At 49.7% G+C, this 24,000-nt stretch overlaps 1 protein-coding gene across 5 annotated transcripts in view; it reads left to right on the forward strand.

Moving 5' to 3' along the window:
- Positions 1-24,000, forward strand: part of plekhg4 (pleckstrin homology domain containing, family G (with RhoGef domain) member 4) — a 78,173-nt gene that overhangs the window by 52,574 nt on the left and 1,599 nt on the right. For 4 of the 5 annotated variants that reach the window (XM_042314621.1, XM_042314617.1, XM_042314619.1 and 1 more), the window contains exons 2-9: positions 3,351-4,354; positions 10,545-10,794; positions 13,428-13,517; positions 14,048-14,272; positions 14,711-14,881; positions 19,208-19,388; positions 19,642-19,758; positions 20,942-21,198. In XM_042314621.1, coding sequence (XP_042170555.1) covers positions 3,375-4,354; positions 10,545-10,794; positions 13,428-13,517; positions 14,048-14,272; positions 14,711-14,881; positions 19,208-19,388; positions 19,642-19,758; positions 20,942-21,198 — 2,271 coding nt within the window. In that variant the 5' untranslated portion in view covers positions 3,351-3,374. Of the gene's footprint in view, positions 1-3,350; positions 4,355-10,544; positions 10,795-13,427; positions 13,518-14,047; positions 14,273-14,710; positions 14,882-19,207; positions 19,389-19,641; positions 19,759-20,941; positions 21,208-24,000 lie in introns of all 5 variants that reach the window. The other variant, XM_042314618.1, reaches the window with a different exon arrangement.

The following is a 24,000-nucleotide window of genomic DNA, read 5'->3' on the forward strand; positions in this document are numbered from 1 at the left end:
TATGTCTGGTTCAGAGGATCCTCTTCTGCTAGAGACTGTTCTCCCAGTCAGATATTCAGCTGTAGTTGGTCCTGTATCAATGTCCTGGTCTGGTCATTCAGACAGTCTATAGACAGTCTTCTCTTGGTCGTCATGAACTCTCAACATGTTGTTGATGGTACTGAGAGATGGATTCTGGGTAGTTAAATGAGATGGATTCTGGTTAGTTAAATGGGATGGATTCTGGGTAGTTAAATGAGATGGATTCTGGGTAGTTAAATGAGATGGATTCTGGGTAGTTAAATGAGATGGATTCTGGGTAGTTAAATGGGATGGATTCTGGGTAGTTAAATGAGATGGATTCTGGGTAGTTAAATGAGATGGATTCTGGGTAGTTAAATGAGATGGATTCTGGGTAGTTAAATGAGATGGATTCTGGGTAGTTAAATGAGATGGATTCTGGTTAGTTAAATGAGATGGATTCTGGGTAGTTAAATTAGATGGATTCTGGGTAGTTAAATGAGATGGATGGGTAGTTAAATGAGATGGATTCTGGGTAGTTAAATGAGATGGATTCTGGGTAGTTAAATTAGATGGATTATGGGTAGTTAAATGAGATGGATTCATTTATTGGAGGTGTTAACTTGTCAAGACTAAGCATGTCTTTCTCATCAGCGTTACAGAGATTAGACTGCTTGTTAGAGCTCATTAAGGAGCTGTGTGTGTGTGTGTGTGTGTGTGTGTGTGTGTGTGTGTGTGTGTGTGTGTGTGTGTGTGTGTGTGTGTGTGTGTGTTCTGCTGCTATAGTATAGACAGGGGTCGTGACTGGTCAGACCTCCCAGCTCCTCCACACATCTCTGTTGTTTACAGAGCAGAGGGCTTCTCTCCTGACCCCTGACCTCTTCATACCTCTCTCTCTGTCCACCATTCTCACCCTGAGAGGAGAGGAGTCTGTCTCTGTCCACCATCCTCACCTCTTCATACCTCTCTCTCTGTCCACCATCCTCACCCTGAGAGGAGAGGAGTCTGTCTCTGTCCACCATCCTCACCCTGAGAGGAGAGGTCTCTGTCCACCATCCTCACCCTGAGAGGAGAGGAGTCTGTCTCTGTCCACCATCCTCACCCTGAGAGGAGAGGAGTCCCTCTCTGTCCACCATCCTCACCCTGAGAGGAGAGGAGTCCCTCTCTGTCCACCATCCTCACCCTGAGAGGAGAGGAGTCTGTCTCTGTCCACCATCCTCACCCTGAGAGGAGAGGAGTCTGTCTCTGTCCACCATCCTCACCCTGAGAGGAGAGGTCTCTGTCCACCATCCTCACCCTGAGAGGAGGAGCCTGGGCCTGTCTGAGGTGACCATCCTGGCCTGAGGAGGAGTCCCTCTCTGTCCACCATCCTCACTGGCCTGTTGAGGTCCCTAGTACTGGCCACCATCCTCACCCTGAGAGGAGAGGAGTCTGTCTCTGTCCACCATCCTCACCCTGAGAGGAGAGGAGCCTGAGGCCTGTTGAGGTGACTAGTACTGGCCTGAGGCCTGTTGAGGTGACTAGTACTGGCCTGAGGCCTGTTGAGGTGACTAGTACTGGCCTGAGGCCTGTTGAGGTGACTAGTACTGGCCTGAGGCCTGTTGAGGTGACTAGTACGGGCCTGAGGCCTGTTGAGGTGACTAGTACGGGCCTGAGGCCTGTTGAGGTGACTAGTACGGGCCTGAGGCCTGTTGACGTGACTAGTATGGGCCTGAGGCCTGTTGAGGTGACCTTAGTTTAACACACTGGCCTGAGGCCTGTTGAGTGGTGCTAAATGACCCAACATGGAAATGAGGACTGTTGAGGTGACTTCTGGCCTCCAGGCCTTTGGAACAGGTGACTACTGTACTGGCCTCCCTCCTGTTCCTGGTGATCTCTCTCTCTGCTCTTGAGGCCTCTCTGAGGTGACTCTCTACTGGCCTGAGGCCTGTTGAGGTGACTAGCTCTGGGCCTGAGGCCTGTTGAGGTCCCTCCTCTCTGGCTCTCTCTCTCTCTGCTCTTCCCTCCTCTCTCCTTCTCTCTCAGGCCTCTGGCCTCTTCCCTGAGGTCTCCATGGGCCTGAGGCCTGTTGAGGCTCTTCCCTCCTAGTACTGGCCTGAGGCCTGTCTGAGGTGATTAGCATGGGCCTGAGGCCTGTTGAGGTAACTAGTACTGGCCTGAGGACTGTTGTGGTGACTAGTACTGGCCTGAGGACTGTTCCTGGTGACTTCTCTCTCAGGCCTGAGGCCTCTGAGGTGACTAGTACTGGCCTGAGGACTGTTGTGGTGACTAGTACAGGCCTGAGGCCTGTCTGAGGTGACTCCTAGTACGGGCCTGAGCTGCTCTTGAGGTCTCTAGTACGGGCCTCTCTCTCTGCTCTTCCCTCCTCTGACTAGTCTCTCTCTCTCTCTCTCTCTCTTCCCTCCTCTCTCCTTCTCTCTCTCTCTCTCTGCTCTTCCCTCCTCTCTCCTTCTCTCTCTCTCTCTGCTCTTTCCTCTCTCCTTCTCTCTCTCTCTCTGCTCTTCCCTCCTCTCTCCTTCTCTCTCTCTCTCTGCTCTTCCCTCTCTCTCCTTCTCTCTCTCTCTCTGTGAAATCCCTATCAGAAGACTGGCTCTCCTTCTTTCTCCTTCCTCTCTCCTCTCCTCTCCTTCTCTTCTGGAACATTCTCCAACTCTCCTCTGATTCTCTCTCTCCTCTCTCTCTCCTTCTCTCTCCTCTCTCTCTCTCTCTCCTGGCTCTCCTCTCTCTCCTTCTCTCTCTCTCTCTCTGCTCTTCCCTCCTCTCTCCTTTTCTCTCTCTCTCTGCTCTCCCTCTCTCTCCTCTCTCTCTCTCCTCTCCTCTTCCCTCCTCTCTCTCTCTCTCTCTCTCTCTCCTCTTCCCTCCTCTCTCCTTCTCTCTCTCTCTCTCTCTTCCCTCCTCTCTCCTTCTCTCTCTCCTCTCTCCTTCTCTCTCTCCTTCTTTCTCCTCCTCTCTCCTTCTCTCTCTCCTCTCTCTCTCTCTCCTTCCTCTCTCTCTCTCTCTCTCCTCCTCCTCTCTCCTTCTCTCTCTCCTTCTTTCTCCTTCTCTCTCCTTCTCTCCTCTCCTCTCTCTCTCTCTCCTCTCTCTCCTCTCTCTCTCTCTCTCTCTCTCTCTCTCTCCTCTCTCTCTCCTCTCTCCTCTCTCTCTCTCTCTCTCTCTCTCTCTCTCTCTCTCTCTCTCCTCTCTCTCCTCTCTCTCTCTCTCTCTCTCTCTCTCTCTCTCTCCTCTCTCTCTCCTTCTTTCTCCTTCCTCTCTCCTTCTCTCTCTCCTTATCTCTCCTCTCTCCTTCTCTCTCCTTCTCTCTCTCTCTCTCTCCTCTCTCTCCTCTCTCCTTCTCTCTTCTCTCTCTCCAGGCGTATGAGTGGGCGTTGGAGGGGATGCGTCACCTGGCCAGCATCAGCATGGAGGACTGCACGGTGCCCGACAAGAGCCAGGGGGTGATCAGCTGTCTGGAGGGGTACAGCCGGCAGCACCCCCCGATCCCCGACCCCCGCTTCCAGGAGATGAAGGAGCTGGCTGGGGAGATGAAGAGCGAGCAGGGCCTCAAACAGTGGAAGTTCGCCTGGTCCAAGTGCCAGGAGACCAAGCAGATGTTTGAGAAGAAGCTGGAGGCCGCTCTGAGGACGAGGCGAGCCCTGCCCACGGGAGAGTCACCCGGGTCGGGTACAGCGGGTGCAGGGAAGGACGGCGGGGTAGGGGACGCCACCCCCAGACGTTACTCAGACGTTAACAACGACGTGGGACAGGAGAGGAGCCGCAGCGTGTCACACGCCTGTAGAAAGGCCTTTAGTGGGGTGTGGGGGGTCAGAGAGAGGCTGTCCTCCACCTCCAGCTCTGCCTCAGCTCAGTCGGCCTGCAGCCTCAGACAGGAGACACCCCTAACCTCCTCTCCCTACGGTCTGGTGCACAGGCTCCCCCTCACCCCCCTCTCCACCCAGCTCCTCACCCGTAGCACCTCCTCCGAGGAGTCGTCCAAAGGGGTTTGTATTGAAGCGCAGGGCCATAGCTCCTCCTGCTCCTTCTCCCCCTGCCTGACCCCCCTGGAGCCGAGCTCCGCCCCTAACCCTGCTCGCCGACCCCCGCTCCGCAAGACCCAGAGCTTCGACTGCCAGAGCCCCGCCCCCGCCTCCCCTGACTCCTCCCGCTATGGGACCTGTCAGCGTACGCTGAGCGAGCCGGCGAGGCGCGGCAACACTGGGGTGTTTATTAAAGGCCTGGAGGTCAGTAGTAGGGAGGTGGCTGAGCGACCCTACTCCCCCAGAATGACGCCTCCTGGCTGGGCAGCAGGAGAGGCACTGAGGACCCCCTCCATCAGCACTACCAGTAGTCCTGTACCAGAGACCCGTGCCAAGGGCAGGTGGGTACCTGGCTAGTCAAGCTACCACACACACACACACACACACACACACACACACACACACACACACACACACACACACACACACAGAGCGAGCTGTCTGTCTGTCTGTCTGTCTGTCTGTCTGTCTGTCTGTCTGTCTGTCTGTCTGTCTGTCTGTCTGTCTGTCTGTCAGTATGTTTCCCAGTGTAGTGTTACAGGGACAGATGGGTTTTAGTCTAGCTACCACTACTTTACTGTGTGTGTGTGTGTGTGTGTGTGTGTGTGTGTGTGTGTGTGTGTAAAAGGCTCTGTGTGTGGCTGTGTGGAGGCTGGGCCTGATGCCGAGAGGCTGTCACCAGAGAACCTATCACACTGTTCACAGACCCCAACCCCACACTGAGTGGTACAGAACCCCCTGACACACTGGAGGGAGAGAGGGAGGGAAGGAGGGAAGGAGGGAGATGAACTGAGGGAGAGAATGAGGAGGGAGGGAAGGAGGGAGGTGAACTGAGGGAGAGAATGAGGGGAGGGAAGGAGGGAGGAGGGAGGGATGGGGAGGTGAACTGAGGGAGAGAATGAGGGAGGGAAGGGGAGGTGAACTGAGGGAGAGAATGAGGGAGGGAGGGAGGTGACCTGGGGAGAGAAGGAGGGAGAGAGAGAAGGAGGGAGGGAGGTGACCTAGGGGAGAGAAGGAGGGAGGGAGAAAAGGAGGGAGGGAGGTGACCTGGGGGGAGAGCGAGAGAGGGAGGGAGGTGAACTGAGGAGAGAATGAGGGAGGGAAGGAGGGAGATGAACTGAGGGAGAGAATGAGGGAGGGAGGGAGGCTGAACTAAGGGAGAGAAGGAGGGAGGGAGGGAGAAGGAGGGAGGGAGGGAGACCTGGGGGAGGAGGGAGGGAGGTGAACTGAGACCCCAGGGAGAGAAGGAGGGAGGGAGAAAGGAGGGAGGGAGAGAAGGAGGGAGGGGAGGTGAACTGAGGGAGAGAGAGAGAGGAGAGGAGGTGAACTGAGGGAGAGAATGAGGGAGGGAAGGAGGGAGATGAACTGAGGGAGAGAATGAGGGAGGGAGGGAGGTGAACTGAGGGAGAGAAGGGGAGGGAGAGAAGGAGGGAGGGAGGTGGCAAGGGAGAGAAGGAGGGAGGGAGAAAAGGAGGGAGGAGAGAAGGAGGGAGGGAGAGGGAACTGAGGGAGAGAGAGAGAGGGAGAGAGGCTGAACTGAGGGGAGAGAATGAGGGAGGGAAGGAGGGAGATGAACTGAGGAGGAATGAGGGAGGGAGGGAGGTGAACTAAGTGGGAGAGAAGGAGGGAGGCTGAGAGCAGGAGGGAGGGAGAGAAGGAGGGAGGGAGGTGAACTAAGGGAGAGAAGGAGGGAGGGAGAGAAAGGAGGGAGGGAGAGAGGAGGAGGGAGAGAGAGGGAGGGAGGCTGAACTGAGGTAGAGGAGAAGGATAGAGAGAGAGGGAGAGGGATGTGAACTGAGGGAGATAGAGACAGAGAGGGGAGGGAGGTGAACTGAGGGCTGAGAAGAGAAGGATGGAGAGAGAGGGATGGAGGGAGGTGAACTGAGGGAGAGAAGGAGAAGGATGGAGAGAGGAGGCTGGAGAGTGGAGGGATGGAGGAGAGAGGCTGAGACCCCAGAGGGGAGGAGAGAGAGAGGCTGAGGGGAGAGTGGGGGAGAGAGAGAGAGAGGAGAGACCCCAGCAGGTGACCTGGGGGAGAGAGAGAGAGAGGCTGAGACCCCAGAGAGAGAGAGAGAGGCTGAGACCCCAGCAGGCTGGCAAGTGGAGGAGAGAGAGAGAGAGGCTGAGACCCCAGCAGGCTGGCAAGTGGAGAGAGAGAGAGAGAGAGGCTGAGACCCCAGCAGGCTGGCAAGTGGAGGAGAGAGAGAGAGAGAGGCTGAGACCCCAGCAGGCTGGCAAGTGGAGGAGAGGAGAGAGAGGCTGAGAGGCTGAGACCCCAGCAGGCTGGCAAGTGGAGGAGAGAGAGAGAGGCTGAGACCCCAGCAGGCTGGCAAGTGGAGGAGAGAGAGAGAGAGAGGCTGAGACCCCCAGCAGGCTGGCAAGTGGAGGAGAGAGAGAGAGAGAGGCTGAGACCCCAGCAGGCTGGCAAGTGGAGGAGAGAGAGAGAGAGAGAGGCTGAGACCCCAGCAGGCTAGTGGAGGATAGAGAGAGAGAGAGAGGCTGAGACCCCAGCAGGCTGGCAAGTGGAGGCTGGAGGAGAGAGAGAGAGAGGCTGAGACCCCAGCAGGCTGGCAAGTGGAGGAGAGAGAGAGAAGAGAGGCTGAGACCCCAGCAGGCTGGCAAGTGGAGGAGAGAGAGAGAGAGAGGCTGAGACCCCAGCAGGCTGGCAAGTGGAGAGAGAGAGAGAGAGGCTGAGACCCCAGCAGGCTGGAGTGGAGAGAGAGAGAGAGAGAGGCTGAGACCCCAGCAGGCTGGCAAGTGGAGAGAGAGAGAGAGAGAGAGAGAGGCTGAGACCCCAGCAGGCTGGCAAGTGGAGGAGAGAGAGAGAGAGAGGCTGAGACCCCAGCAGGCTGGCAAGTGGAGGAGGAGAGAGAGAGAGAGGCTGAGACCCCAGCAGGCTGGCAAGTGGCAGGCTGGCAAGTGGAGAGAGAGAGAGAGAGAGGCTGAGACCCCAGCAGGCTGGCAAGTGGAGGAGAGAGAGAGAGAGAGAGAGGCTGAGACCCCAGCAGGCTAGTGGAGGAGAGAGAGAGAGAGAGAGAGGCTGAGACCCCAGCAGGCTGGCAAGTGGAGGAGAGAGAGAGAGAGAGAGGCTGAGACCCCAGCAGGCTGGCAAGTGGAGAGAGAGAGAGAGAGAGAGGCTGAGACCCCAGCAGGCTGGAGTGGGAGAGAGAGAGAGAGAGGCTGAGACCCCAGCAGGCTGGCAAGTGGAGAGAGAGAGAGAGAGAGGCTGAGACCCCAGCAGGCAGGCAAGTGGAGGAGAGAGAGAGAGAGAGAGGCTGAGACCCCAGCAGGCTGGCAAGTGGAGAGAGAGAGAGAGAGAGAGAGGCTGAGACCCCAGCAGGCTGGCAAGTGGAGGAGAGAGAGAGAGGCTGAGACCCCAGCAGGCTGGCAAGTGGAGAGAGAGAGAGAGGCTGAGACCCCAGCAGGCTGGAGGAGAGAGAGAGAGAGAGAGACCCCAGCAGAGAGAGAGAGGCTGAGACCCCAGCAGGCTGGCAAGTGGAGGAGAGAGAGAGAGAGAGAGGCTGAGAGACCCCAGCAGCAGGCTGGCAGAGGCTGAGACCCCAGCAGGCTGGCAAGTGGAGGAGAGAGAGAGAGAGAGGCTGAGACCCCAGCAGGCTGGCAAGTGGAGGAGAGAGAGAGAGAGAGAGAGGCTGAGACCCCAGCAGGCTGGCAAGTGGAGAGGAGAGAGAGAGAGGCTGAGACCCCCAGCAGGTTGGCAAGTGGAGGAGAGAGAGAGAGAGAGGCTGAGACCCCAGCAGGCTAGTGGAGGAGAGAGAGAGAGAGAGAGGCTGAGACCCCAGCAGGCTGGCAAGTGGAGGAGAGAGAAGAGAGAGAGAGGCTGAGACCCCAGCAGGCTGGCAAGTGGAGGAGAGAGAGAGAGAGAGAGAGGCTGAGACCCCCAACAGGCTGGCAAGTGGAGGAGAGAGAGAGAGAGAGGCTGAGACCCCAGCAGGCTGGCAAGTGGAGGAGAGAGAGAGAGGCTGAGACCCCCAGCAGGCTGGCAAGTGGAGGAGAGAGAGAGGCTGAGACCCCAGCAGACCCCAGCAGGCTGGCAAGTGGAGGAGAGAGAGAGAGAGAGGCTGAGACCCCAGCAGGCTGACAAGTGGAGGAGAGAGAGAGAGAGGCTGAGACCCCCCAGCAGGCTGGCAAGTGGAGGAGAGAGAGAGAGAGAGAGGCTGAGACCCCAGCAGGCTGGCAAGTGGAGGAGAGAGAGAGAGAGGCTGAGACCCCAGCAGGCTGACAAGTGGAGGAGAGAGAGAGAGAGACAGAGAGAGAACCAGAACAGTCTAGACGCTGAAGAGACCAGAGAAACCAGGACAGTCTCGACTCTGAAGAGACCAGAGAAACCAGAACAGTCTAGACTCTGAAGAGACCAGAGAAACCAGGACAGTCTAGACTCTGAAGAGACTAGAGAAACCAGGACAGTCTCGACTCTGAAGAGACCAGAGAAACCAGGACAGTCTAGACTCTGAAGAGACCAGAGAAACCAGGACAGTCTAGACTCTGAAGAGACCAGAGAAACCAGGACAGTCTAGACTCTGAAGAGACCAGAGAAACCAGGACAGTCTCGACTCTGAAGAGACCAGAGAAACCAGGACAGTCTAGACTCTGAAGAGACCAGAGAAACCAGTAGTAGTGGTAGTAGTAGTAGCAGTAGTAGTAGTTGTGTTAGTATAGTAGTAGTAGTGGTAGCAGTAGGAGTCGTGGTAGCAGTAGTTGTATTAGTATAGTAGTAGTGGTTGTAGTGGTAGCAGATGTAGTAGTTGTATTAGTATAGTAGTAGTAGCAGTAGTAGTAGTTGTATTAGTATAGTAGTAGTGGTAGCAGTAGGAGTAGTTGCATTAGTATAGTAGTAGTGGTAGGAGTAGTTGTATTAGTATAGCAGTAGTGGTAGCAGAAGTAGTAGTTGTATTAGTGTAGTGGTAGCAGTAGGAGTAGTTGTATTAGTATAGTAGTAGTGGTAGCAGAAGTAGTAGTTGTAGTTGTATTAGTATAGTAGTAGTGGTAGCAGTAGGAGTAGTTGTATTAGTATAGTAGTAGTAGTAGCAGTAGGAGTAGTTGTAGTTGTATTAGTATAGTAGTAGTGGTAGCAGTAGGAGTAGTTGTATTAGTATAGTAGTAGTGGTAGCAGTAGGAGTAGTTGTAGTTGTATTAGTATAGTAGTAGTGGTAGCAGTAGGAGTAGTTGTATTAGTATAGTAGTAGTGGTAGCAGTAGGAGTAGTTGTATTAGTATAGTAGTAGTGGTAGCAGTAGGAGTAGTTGTATTAGTATAGTAGCAGTGGTAGCAGTAGTAGTAGTTGTATTAGTATAGTAGCAGTAGTAGTAGTTGTGGTAGCAGAAGTAGTAGTTGTATAAGTATAGTAGCAGTGGTAGCAGTAGGAGTAGTTGTATAAGTATAGTAGCAGTGGTAGCAGTAGTAGTAGTTGTAGTTGTAGCAGTAGTAGTAGTGGTAGTAGTGGTAGCAGAAGTAGTAGTTGTATAAGTATAGTAGCAGTGGTAGCAGTAGGAGTAGTTGTAGTAGTAAGTAGTGGTATCATTGTAATAACATGTTGATTCGTCCAGATGTTTTCACCAAGCAGCATTCTCTAGAGCTACATTCTACATTCTCTTTCTAGAGGTGGGGACTGAGGACCACTAGGACATGTTGAGACAGGTAGCTGGGGACTGAGGACCACTAGGACATGTTGAGACAGGTAGCTGGGGACTGAGGACCACTAGGACATGTTGAGACAGGTAGCTGGGGACTGAGGACCACTAGGACATGTTGAGACAGGTAGCTAGGGACTGAGGACCACTAGGACATGTTGAGACAGGTAGCTGGGGACTGAGGACCACTAGGACATGTTGAGACAGGTAGCTGGGGACTGAGGACCACTAGGACATGTTGAGACAGGTAGCTAGGGACTGAGGACCACTAGGACATGTTGAGACAGGTAGCTAGGGACTGAGGACCACTAGGACATGTTGAGACAGGTAGCTGGGGACTGAGGACCACTAGGACATGTTGAGACAGGTAGCTTGGGACTGAGGACTACTAGGACATGTTGAGACAGGTAGCTGGGGACTGAGGACCACTAGGACATGTTGAGACAGGTAGCTGGGGACTGAGGACCACTAGGACATGTTGAGACAGGTAGCTGGGGACTGAGGACCACTAGGACATGTTGAGACAGGTAGCTGGGGACTGAGGACCACTAGGACATGTTGAGACAGGTAGCTTAACAGTCCTCTTTCTCCCTCCACCGTAAACTGACCAGTCTTAACAGTCCTCTTTCTCCCTCCACAGTAAACTGACCAGTCTTAACAGTCCTCTTTCTCCCTCCACAGTAAACTGACCAGTCTTAACAGTCCTCTTTCTCCCTCCACAGTAAACTGACCAGTCTTAACAGTCCTCTTTCTCCCTCCACAGTAAACTGACCAGTCTTAACAGTCCTCTCCTCCCTCCACAGTAAACTGACCAGTCTTAACAGTCCTCTTTCTCCCTCCACAGTAAACTGACCAGTCTTAACAGTCCTCTCCTCTCGCCACAGTAAGCTGCGTCACATCGTGGATGAGATGGTGACCACGGAGAGGGAGTACGTGCGTTCCCTCCGTTACATCATCGAGCACTACTTCCCCGAGATGGAGAGAGGAGACCTCCCGCAGGACCTCAGGGGAAAACGCAGCGTCATCTTTGGGAACCTGGAGAAGCTTATGGACTTCCACAGCCAGTACTTCCTCAAGGAGTTGGAGAGCTGCTGCAACCACCCTCTGAGGGTGTCACACTGCTTCCTACGACACGTAAGAGACCTCTTTCCTCCAACGACTTGTTTCAATATACCCAGAGGTAACGTTACTACTGAAAATCACCTATTACGAGTCTCACGCTGCTTCCTACGACACGTAAGAGACCTCTTCGTACCTCTTACTCTATAACCGAATGACAATATGTTCCTCAAACGATAGAGGATATCCACTTCTGTTACAGCCGAATGACAGAGTTCCTGAGGTAACATTACTGAGGTAACATTACTGAGTTCCTGAGGTAACATTACTGAGGTAACATTACTGAGGTAACATTACTGAGGTAACATTACTGAGGTAACATTACTGAGGTAACATTACTGAGGTAACATTACTGAGGTAACATTACTGAGGTAACATTACTGAGGTAACATTACTGAGGTAACATTACTGAGGTAACATGACTGAGGTAACATGACTGAGGTAACATTACTGAGGTAACATTACTGAGGTAACATTACTGAGGTAACATTACTGAGGTAATATTACTGATGATTACATTACTGAGGTAGCATTACTGAGGTAACATTACTGAGGTAACATTACTGAGGTAGCATTACTGAGGTAACATTACTGAGGTAACATTACTGAGGTAACATTACTGAGGTAACATTACTGAGGTAACATTACTGAGGTAACATTACTGAGGTAACATTACTGAGGTAACATTACTGAGGTAACATTACTGAGGTAACATTACTGAGGTAACATTACTGAGGTAACATTACTGAGGTAACATTACTGAGGTAACATTACTGAGGTAACATTACTGAGGCAACATTACTGAGGTAACATTACTGAGGTAACATTACTGATGATTACATTACTGAGGTAACATTACTGAGGTAACATTACTGAGGTAACATTACTGAGGTAACATTACTGTTTCCTGCGCCTCTACACATCTACAGTATACTATATCCTAATGATGACGATGTGTTCCTGAGGTAACATTACTGAGGTAACCACCCCCTTTAGTCTCACTGTTTCCTGCGCCTCTAGACATCTACAGTATACTATATCCTAACGATGTCGATGTGTTCCTGAGGTTCCTTGGTCCAGTACGTTTAACTGGCCGGCCCTGGTATCTAGCTGCTCGTTAACCTCAAGGCAGGATTTTGGCTTTAGGGAGGCGCTTTTACCTTCAAATACCAACCCAGCTGTGAAAATACTGAACTCTACTAATCTCTCTAGCAGGTTCCATGTTGTCACAACCCTGTTACACACACACACACACACACACACACTGTTCTCTCTCTACCTTCATACCTGTGGTCGTTCTCAGACCCCTTGGTTTGATTTAAACATCCTGATTTTCCACCCTTCAAACAGCAGCTGGAGACATAGTCCTCTCTCCCAGGCTTATAGCAGGGAGACGTAGTCCTCTCTCCCAGGCTTATAGCAGGGAGACGTATTCCTCTCTCCCAGGCTTATAGCAGGGAGACGTAGTCCTCTCTCCCAGGCTTATAACAGGGAGATGTATTCCTCTCTCCCAGGCTTATAGCAGGGAGACGTAGTCCTCTCTCCCAGGCTTATAGCAGGGAGACGTATTCCTCTCTCCCAGGCTTATAGCAGGGAGAGGTAGTCCTCTCTCCCAGGCTTATAACAGGGAGATGTAGTCCTCTCTCCCAGGCTTATAGCAGGGAGATGTAGTCCTCTCTCCCAGGCTTATAGCAGGGAGATGTAGTCCTCTCTCCCAGGCTTATAACAGGGAGATGTAGTCCTCTCTACCAGGCTTATAACAGGGAGATGTAGTCCTCTCTCCCAGGCTTATAACAGGGAGATGTAGTCCTCTCTACCAGGCTTATAGCAGGGAGATGTAGTCCTCTCTACCAGGCTTATAACAGGGAGAGGTAGTCCTCTCTACCAGGCTTATTACAGGGAGATGTAGTCCTCTCTCCCAGGCTTATAACAGGGAGATGTAGTCCTCTCTCCCAGGCTTATAACAGGGAGAGGTAGTCCTCTCTACCAGGCTTATAACAGGGAGATGTAGTCCTCTCTCCCAGGCTTATAACAGGGAGATGTAGTCCTCTCTCCCAGGCTTATAACAGGGAGATGTAGTCCTCTCCCAGGCTTATAACAGGGAGATGTAGTCCTCTCTCCCAGGCTTATAACAGGGAGATGTAGTCCTCTCTCCCAGGCTTATAGCAGGGAGATGTAGTCCTCTCTCCCAGGCTTATAACAGGGAGATGTAGTCCTCTCTCCCAGGCTTATAGCAGGGAGACGTAGTCCTCTCTCCCAGGCTTATAACAGGGAGAGGTAGTCCTCTCTCCCAGGCTTATAACAGGGAGACTGCGTCCCTGATGGCTAGATATAGTGCACTTCTTTTGACCCGAGCCTTATGGGCTAGTGCACTACATAGGGACTAGTGTGCCGTTTGGGACGTAGGCTAAGTCGACACATTCCTGGCTATAAAAGTCTGGGAGAGATATTACACTCTGTACGAATATAAAAAAGCAACCAAGTAATTTGATGTCTCGCCAGAATTCTCGCCAAATAAAACCGAACTTGTGGAGAAATGGAGAGTCCCTCATTTCCTTTTTTTGGTACAGGGCATGTTTACAGAACAAGAGAGGGTTTTCTGTTTTCTCTCAGTAGAATGATTTGTTCTGTTTCCATGTAATCCACAGCAAGACGCGTTCGGCCTGTACGCTCTGTACAGTAAGAACAAGCCTCGGTCTGATACGCTGTTGGCCAGCCACGGAAACAGCTTCTTCAGGGTGAGGAAGAAGAACACACATACATGTGCTGTGCTTCAGAACATACAGACGACTAGCTGTGGCTCTTTGCACCTGACTGACTGTCTGTCTGTCTGTCTGCCTGTCTGTCTGTCTGTCTGTCTGTCTGTCTGTCTGTCTGTCTGTCTGTCTGTCTGTCTGTCTGTCTGTCTGTCTGTCCGTCCGTCCGTCCGTCCGTCCGTCTGTCCGTCCGTCTGTCTGTCCGTCCGCCCGCCTGCCCGTCCTGTCCGTCTGTGCTGTCTGTCTGTCTGTCTGTCTGTCTGTCTGTCTGTAGCTGTCTGTCTGTCTGTCTGCTGTCTGTCTGTCTGTCTGTCTAGCTGTCTGTCTGTCTGTCTGTCTGTCTAGCTGTCTGTATGCCTGTCTGTCTGTCTGTCTGTCTGTCTGTCTGTCTGTCTGTCTGTCTGTCTAGCTGTCTGTCTGTCTGTCTGTCTGTCTAGCTGTCTGTATGCCTGTCTGTCCGTCTAGCTGCCTGCCTGTCTAGCTGCATAACCTTTGACCTCTAACCGCTATAGAACAAGCAGCTGAAGCTGGGAGATAAGATGGACCTGGCCTCCTACCTGTTAAAGCCCATCCAGAGGATGGCTAAATATGCTCTCCTCCTCAAAGACCTGATCAAGGAGGTGAGCGAGGCGCAAGAGACAGAGCTGGGCTACCTCCGAGCCGCCGCGGAGATGGTCAAGTTCCAGTTGCGTCACGGCAACGACCTGCTCGCCATGGACGCCATTCGAGACTGTGACGTGAGTGACGCACCTTCAGCCTGAGAGTTATCGTGTCTTCTTTGACCCTCACAGAGTTACGGTCCAACTCGGGAGACGGCCGAGGGGGAGAACGGCTCATAATAACGCCTGGAGTGAAACGGTATCCAACATAGAAACCATTTGATGTGTTTGATCCCATTCCACTGATTCCACTCCAGCCGTTACCACGAGCCCGTCCTCCCCAAGTAAGGTGCCACCAGCCTCCTGTGTGGTACAGTGATAATGTGACAAACTCTCTGGAACTGAACGATTTGGGGAAGTCTGAAATACAAGGGGGGGGGATTGTAAAATACTACTGGGACAGTTTTAGACTTGGGGATTGTAAAATAGCAGGGTGAAGAACGAGACTTGGGAGGATGGCAACGTGCAACATGAAGTGTTGTATATTAAGCCTGACTCTTGTCCCGTCCTCCCCAGGTGAACCTGAAGGAGCAGGGTCAGCTGGTCAGACAGGATGAGTTCTGGATCTGGTACGGCAGGAAGAAGTGTCAGCGCCATGTCTTCCTGTTTGAAGACCTGGTGCTGTTTAGTAAACCCAAACGCATCGAAGGAGGACTGGACGTTTACATCTACAAACACTCCTTTAAGGTGGGTCCCTCTATATCTACCAACACTCCTTTAAGGTGGGTCCCTCTATATCTACCAACACTCCTTTAAGGTGGGTCCCTCTATATCTACCAACACTCCTTTAAGGTGGGTCCCTCTATATCTACCAACACTCCTTTAAGGTGGGTCCCTCTATATCTACCAACACTCCTTTAAGGTGGGTCCCTCTATATCTACCCTCTATATCTACCAACACTCCTTTAAGGTGGGTCCCTCTATATCTACCAACACTCCTTTAAGGTGGGTCCCTCTATATCTACCAACACTCCTTTAAGGTGGGTCCCTCTATATCTACCCTCTATATCTACCCTCTATATCTACCCTCTATATCTACCAACACTCCTTTAAGGTGGGTCCCTCTATATCTACCCTCTATATCTACCAACACTCCTTTAAGGTGGGTCCCTCTATATCTACCAACACTCCTTTAAGGTGGGACCCTCTATATCCACCCTCTATATCTACCAACACTCCTTTAAGGTGGGTCCCTCTATATCTACCAACACTCCTTTAAGGTGGGTCCCCTATATCTACTATATCTACCAACACTCCTTTATATCTACCCTCTATATCTACCAACACTCCTTTAACACTCCTTTAGGGTGGGTCCCTCTATATCTACCAACACTCCTTTAAGGTGGGTCCCTCTATATCTACCAACACTCCTTTAAGGTGGGTCCTCTCTTTAAGGTGGGTATCTATCTACCCTCTATATCTACCAACACTCCTTTAAGGTGGGTCCCTCTATATCTACCAACACTCCTTTAAGGTGGGTCCCTCTATATCTACCCCTGGGTCCCTATATCTACCAACACTCCTTTAAGGTGGGTCCCTCTATATCTACCCTCTATATCTACCAACACTCCTTTAAGGTGGGTCCCTCTATATCTACCAACACTCCTTTAAGGTGGGTCCCTCTATATCTACCCTCTATATCCTCTATATCTACCCTCTATACCCTTTAAGGTGGGTCCCTCTATATCTACCCCTATATCTATCTACCAACACTCCTTTAAGGTGGGTCCCTCTATATCTACCAACACTCCTTTAAGGTGGGTCCCTCTATATCTACCTTTAAGGTGGGTCCCTCTATATCTACCCTCTATATCTACCAACACTCCTTTAAGGTGGGTCCCTCTATATCTACCAACACTCCTTTAAGGTGGGACCCTCTATATCTACCCTCTATATCTACCAACACTCCTTTAAGGTGGGTCCCTCTATATCTACAACACTCCTTTAAGGTGGGTCCCTCTATATCTGGGTCCCCTATATCTACACTCCTTTACCCTCTATATCTACCAACACTCCTTTAAGGTGGGTCCCTCTATATCTACCCTCTATATCTACCAACACTCCTTTAAGGTGGGTCCCTCTATATCTACACCCTCTAACACTCCTTTAAGGTGGGTCCCTCTATATCTCTATATCTACCAACACTCCTTTAAGGTGGGTCCTCTATCTACCAACACTCCTTTAAGGTGGGTCCCTCTATATCTACCCTCTATATCTACCAACACTCCTTTAAGGTGGGTCCCTCTATATCTACCCTCTATATCTACCAACACTCCTTTAAGGTGGGACCCTCTATATCTACCCTCTATATCTACCAACACTCCTTTAAGGTGGGTCCCTCTATATCTACCAACACTCCTTTAAGGTGGGTCCCTCTATATCTACCCTCTATATCTACCAACACTCCTTTAAGGTGGGTCCCTCTATATCTACAAACACTCCTTTAAGGTGGGTCCCTCTATATCCACCCTCTATATCTACCCTCTATATCTACCAACACTCCTTTAAGGTGGGTCCCTCTATATCTACCAACACTCCTTTAAGGTGGGTCCCTCTATATCTACCAACACTCCTTTAAGGTGGGTCCCTCTATATCTACCCACTATATCTACCCTCTATATCTACCAACACTCCTTTAAGGTGGATCCCTCTATATCTACCAACACTCCTTTAAGGTGGGTCCCTCTATATCTACCAACACTCCTTTAAGGTGGGTCCCTCTATATCTACCCTCTATATCTACAAACACTCTTTAGGTCTACCCTCTATATCTACCAACACTCCTTTAAGGTGGGTCCCTCTATATCTACCAACACTCCTTTAAGGTGGGTCCCTCTATATCTACCACTCCTTTAAGGTGGGTCCCTCTATATATCTATCCAACACTCCTTTAAGGTGGGTCCCTCTATATCTACCAACACTCTTTAAGGTACCCTCTATATCTACCAACACTCCTTTAAGGTGGGTCCCTCTATATCTACCAACACTCCTTTAAGGTCCCTCTATATCTACCCTCTATATCTACCAACACTCCTTTAAGGTGGGTCCCTCTATATCTACCAACACTCCTTTAAGGTGGGTCCTCTATATCTACCAACACTCCTTTAAGGTGGGTCCCTCTATATCTACCCTCTATATCCAACACTCCTTTATATCTACCCTCTATATCTACCAACACTCCTTTAAGGTGGGTCCCTCTATATCTACCCTCTATATCTATATCTAAACACTCCTTTAAGGTGGGTCCCTCTATATCTATCTATACTCCTTTAAGGTGGGTCCCTCTATATCTACCAACACTCCTTTAAGGTGGGTCCCTCTATATCTACCAACACTCCTTTAAGGTGGGTCCCTCTATATCTACCCTCTATATCTACCAACACTCCTTTAAGGTGGGTCCCTCTATATCTACCCTCTATATCTACCCTCTATATCTACCCTCTATATCCACCCTCTATATCTACCAACACTCCTTTAAGGTGGGTCCCTCTATATCTACCCTCTATATCTACCATCTATATCTACCCTCTATATCCACCCTCTATATCTACCAACACTCCTTTAAGGTGGGTCCCTCTATATCTACCCTCTATATCTACAAACACTCCTTTAAGGTGGGTCCCTCTATATCTACCCTCTATATCTACCAACACTCCTTTAAGGTGGGTCCCTCTATATCTACCAACACTCCTTTAAGGTGGGTCCCTCTATATCTACCCTCTATATCTACCAACACTCCTTTAAGGTGGGTCCCTCTATATCTACCAACACTCCTTTAAGGTGGGTCCCTCTATATCTACCCTCTATATCTACCAACACTCCTTTAAGGTGGGTCCCTCTATATCTACCAACACTCCTTTAAGGTGGGTCCCTCTATATCTACCAACACTCCTTTAAGGTGGGTCCCTCTATATCTACCTATATCTACCAACACTCCTTTAAGGTGGGTCCCTCTATATCTACCAACACTCCTTTAAGGTGGGTCCCTCTATATCTACCCTCTATATCTACCAACACTCCTTTAGGGTGGGTCCCTCTGTATCTACCATCTATATCTACCAACACTCCTTTAAGTGTTGGTTATACTGTGGTCAGTTGTAGAAGTGACATAGGGATTTGGTTATACTGTGGTCAGTTGTAGAAGTGACATAGGGATTTGGTTATACTGTGGTCAGTTGTAGAAGTGACATAGGGATTTGGTTATACTGTGGTCAGTTGTAGAAGTGACATAGGGATTTGGTTATACTGTGGTCAGTTGTAGAAGTGACATAGGGATTTGGTTATACTGTGGTCAGTTGTAGAAGTGACATAGGGATTTGGTTATACTGTGGTCAGTTGTAGAAGTGACATAGGGATTTGGTCATACTGTGGTCAGTTGTAGAAGTGACATAGGGATTTGGCTATACTGTGGTCAGTTGTAGAAGTGACATAGGGATTTGGTTATACTGTGGTCAGTTGTAGAAGTGACACTATTTTTTAGGGATTTGGTTATACTGTGGTCAGTTGTAGAAGTGACATAGGGATTTGGTTATACTGTGGTCAGTTGTAGAAGTGACATAGGGATTTGGTTATACTGTGGTCAGTTGTAGAAGTGACATAGGGATTTGGTTATACTGTGGTCAGTTGTAGAAGTGACATAGGGATTTGATTATACTGTGGTCAGTTGTAGTAGTGACATCGGGATTTGGTTATACTGTGGTCAGTTGTAGAAGTGACATAGGGATTTGGTTATACTGTGGCCAGTTGTAGAAGTGACATAGGGATTTGGTTATACTGTGGTCAGTTGTAGAAGTGACATAGGGATTTGGTTATACTGTGGTCAGTTGTAGAAGTGACATAGGGATTTGGTTCTACTGTGGTCAGTTGTAGAAGTGACATAGGGATTTGGTTCTCCTTTGTTTTTACAATGTAGAGATGTGATAAGCAGAAATGTAGAAGTTGTAAAAAAAAAAATGGAATGTTATTTTTTTGGGAATCACATCTCCCTCCCTCTCTCTTTCTCCCTCTCCCCAGACGGCAGACGTGGGGATGACAGAGACATCTGGGGACAACAGTCTTCGTTTCGAGGTGTGGTTCAGACGCAGGAGCAGTAAGAACCAGACGTATGTCCTGCAGGCCTCCAACACAGACATCAAACACGCCTGGACCACCAACATCGCACGTATCCTCTGGCAGCAGGCTACCCGGAATAAAGGTAGAGATGAGGGAGGGAGGGAGACAGAGGAAAGAGACAGATAGAGAGAAAGAGAGAGAGAGGGAGGGAGAGACAGAGACAGAGAGAGGGGGAGAGATAGAGAGATAGAGAGGGAGATGAAAGAGACAGATAGAGAGAGAGAGAAAGAGGGAGAGAGACAGAGAGAGGGAGAGAGAGAGAGAGAACATAACAGTAGATCTGGGTCTGTTTGGGTCGGCCCAGTGTGGTTAATTCATCTCTGTGTTGTGTTCAGAGATCCGTAATCAGGAGATGGTTTCCATGGGAGTGGGTAACAAGCCATTCCTGGACATTACACCCAGTGATGCTGCCATCAACGACAGGGCTATAGACTACATCATGAAGGGACGAGGTAACCACTAAACTAAACCGCTGTCTATTACAATGATCAATAACCACTAAACTAAACCACTGTCTAGTACACTGATCAATAACCACTAAACTAAACCACTGTCTAGTACACTGATCAATAACCACTAAACCACTGTCTAGTACCCTGATCAATAACCACTAAACCACTGTCTAGTACACTGATCAATAACCACTAAACCACTGTCTATTACACTGATCAATAACCACTAAACTAAACCACTGTCTAGTACACTGATCAATAACCACTAAACTAAACCACTGTCTAGTACACTGATCAATAACCACTAAACTAAACCACTGTCTAGTACACTGATCAATAACCACTAAACCACTGTCTAGTACACTGATCAATAACCACTAAACCACTGTCTAGTACACTGATCAATAACCACTAAACCACTGTCTAGTACACTGATCAATAACCACTAAACTAAACCACTGTCTAGTACACTGATCAATAACCACTAAACTAAACCACTGTCTAGTACACTGATCAATAACCACTAAACCACTGTCTAGTACACTGATCAATAACCACTAAACCACTGTCTAGTACACTGATCAATAACCACTAAACCACTGTCTAGTACCCTGATCAATAACCACTAAACCACTGTCTAGTACACTGATCAATAACCACTAAACCACTGTCTAGTACACTGATCAATAACCACTAAACTAAACCACTGTCTAGTACACTGATCATTAACCACTAAACTAAACCACTGTCTAGTACACTGATCAATAACCACTAAACCACTGTCTAGTACACTGATCAATAACCACTAAACTAAACCACTGTCTAGTACACTGATCAATAACCACTAAACTAAACCACTGTCTAGTACACTGATCAATAACCACTAAACCACTGTCTAGTACACTGATCAATAACCACTAAACTAAACCACTGTCTAGTACACTGATCAATAACCACTAAACTAAACCACTGTCTAGTACACTGATCAATAACCACTAAACTAAACCACTGTCTAGTACACTGATCAATAACCACTAAACCACTGTCTAGTACACTGATCAATAACCACTAAACTAAACCACTGTCTAGTACACTGATCAATAACCACTAAACCACTGTCTAGTACACTGATCAATAACCACTAAACCAAAGCTGACCCGTCCTGTCCTCTCCTGTCCCCCAGGTGCCAGAACTCGAGCCTCCATTGCCGTGTCCCTGTTCGACCACTCCAACCCTTTCAAGCGTACAGCGTCGAGTAACGGGGGGTCTGGCGGTGGGGCCCCTGCTGCGTCTGGCTCCTGCACTCTCCTGGGGCCCCTCAACCTGCACATGTACAGCAGCCACAGCCAGGCCCTGCTGCCCGGGGAGAGAGGCCCTTCATCAGCCCGTGTATGGAGGAGGACGAGATGGAGCACGAGACCAGCAGCCAGCCATCCATGAGTACATACTGTATAGATCATCCCTCCATCCCTCCATACTGTATAGATCATCCCTCCATCCCTACATACTGTATAGATCATCCCTCCATACTGTATAGATCATCCCTCCATGACTACATACTGTATAGATCATCCCTCCATCCCTCCATACTGTATAGATCATCCCTCCATACTGTATAGATCATCCCTCCATGACTACATACTGTATAGATCATCCCTCCATACTGTATAGATCATCCCTCCATCCCTCCATACTGTATAGATCATCCCTCCATGACTACATACTGTATAGATCATCCCTCCATACTGTATAGATCATCCCTCCATGACTACATACTGTATAGATCATCCCTCCATGAGTACATACTGTATAGATCATCCCTCCATACTGTATAGATCATCCCTCCATGACTACATACTGTATAGATCATCCCTCCATGACTACATACTGTATAGATCATCCCTCCATCCCTCCATACTGTATAGATCATCCCTCCATGACTACATACTGTATAGATCATCCCTCCATGAGTACATACTGTATAGATCATCCCTCCATACTGTATAGATCATCCCTCCATACTGTATAGATCATCCCTCCATACTGTATAGATCATCCCTCCATACTGTATAGATCATCCCTCCATACTGTATAGATCATCCCTCCATACTGTATAGATCATCCCTCCATACTGTATAGATCATCCCTCCATACTGTATAGATCATCCCTCCATGAGTACATACTGTATAGATCATCCCTCCATTACTACATACTGTATAGATCACCCATCCATACTGTATAGATCATCCCTCCATGACTACAAACTGTATAGATCATCCCTCCATGAGTACATACTGTATAGATCATCCCTCCATACTGTATAGATCATACCTCCATACTGTATAGATCATCCCTCCATTACTACATACTGTATAGATCACCCATCCATACGGTATAGATCATCCCTCCATGACTACATACTGTATAGATCATCCCTCCATACTGTATAGATCATACCTCCATACTGTATAGATCATCCCTCCATTACTACATACTGTATAGATCACCCATCCATACGGTATAGATCATCCCTCCATGACTACATACTGTATAGATCATCCCTCCATACTGTATAGATCATCCCTCCATGACTACTTACTGTATAGATCATCCCTCCATGACTACATACTGTATAGATCACCCCTCCATTACTACATACTGTATAGATCATCCCTCCATGGGTACATACTGTACAGATCATCCCTCCATGAGTACATACTGTATAGATCATCCCTCCATGACTACATACTGTATAGATCATCCCTCCATGACTACATACTGTATAGATCATCCCCCCATGGGTACATACTGTATAGATCATCCCTCCATACTGTATAGATCATCCCTCCATGACTACATACTGTATAGATCATCCCTCCATGACTACATACTGTATAGATCATCCCTCCATGACTACATACTGTATAGATCATCCCTCCATCTACATACTGTATAGATCATCCCTCCATACTGTATAGATCATCCCTCCATGAGTACATACTGTATAGATCATCCCTCCATCCCTCCATACTGTATAGATCATCCCTCCATGACTACATACTGTATAGATCATCCCTCCATACTGTATAGATCATCCCTCCATGACTACATACTGTATAGATCATCCCTCCATGACTACATACTGTATAGATCATCCCTCCATACTGTATAGATCATCCCTCCATGACTACATACTGTATAGATCATCCCTCCATACTGTATAGATCCTCCCTCCATACTGTATAGATCATCCCTCCATGAGTACATACTGTATAGATCATCCCTCCATGAGTACATACAGTATATCAGCGACTCTCTGTCCATCCCATCTCCTTAAATCATTTACATATCTATTTCAACTGTTCTGTTCTGCGTTATGGACCATTCTATTCCCATAGTTTCTACAGAGTGGAAGTTAAAGATTAATATAGTTTGTCTTAGTTACTGTACCAACCAAACCCACCTATCAGTGTTGATCAACTCCTCTTCTCCCTGTTTATCCCCTTCGCCCTCTCTCTCTCCCCCGCTCTCTCTCTCTCCCTCCCTCCCTCTGTCTCTCCGTCTCTCCCTCCCTCCCTCTGTCTCTCCCTCCCTCCCTCCTCTCTCTGTCTCTCTCCCTCCCTCTGTCTCTCCCTCCCTCCCTCTGTCTCTCCCTCCCTCTCTCTGTCCCTCCCTCCCTCTGTCTCTCTGTCCCTCCCTCCCTCTCTCTCCCTCCCTCCCTCTGTCCCTCCCTCCCTCCCTCTGTCCCTCCCTCCCTCTGTCTCTCTGTCCTCCCTCCCTCTGTCCCTCCCTCCCTCCCTCTGTCCCTCCCTCCCTCCCTCCCTCTCTCCCTCCCTCCCTCTGTCTCTGTCCCTCCCTCCCTCCCTCTGTCTCTCCCTCCCTCTGTCTCTCCCTCTGTCCCTCCGTCTCTCCCTCCCTCTCTCTGTCTCTCCCTCCCTCTGTCCCTCCCTCCCTCCCTCTGTCTCCCTCTCTCCCCCTCCTCTGTCCCTCTCCCTCTGTCCCTCCCTCCCTCCCAATGCCTCCCTCTGTCTCTCCCTCCCTCCCTCTGTCTCTCCCTCCCTCCCTATGTCTCCCTCCCTCCCTCCCTCTGTCTCTCCCTCCCCCTCTCTCTGTCTCCCTCCCTCTCTCTCTCTCCCTCCCTCCCTCCCTCCCTCCCTCCCTATGTCCTCCCTCTGTCTCTCCCTCCCTCCGCCTCCCTCCCTCCGCCCCCCCTCCCTCCCCCTTCCCTCCCTCTCCCTCCC

Source organism: Oncorhynchus tshawytscha, unplaced genomic scaffold (genome assembly GCF_018296145.1).
Source record: "Oncorhynchus tshawytscha isolate Ot180627B unplaced genomic scaffold, Otsh_v2.0 Un_contig_13491_pilon_pilon, whole genome shotgun sequence".
Taxonomy (NCBI): domain Eukaryota; kingdom Metazoa; phylum Chordata; class Actinopteri; order Salmoniformes; family Salmonidae; genus Oncorhynchus; species Oncorhynchus tshawytscha.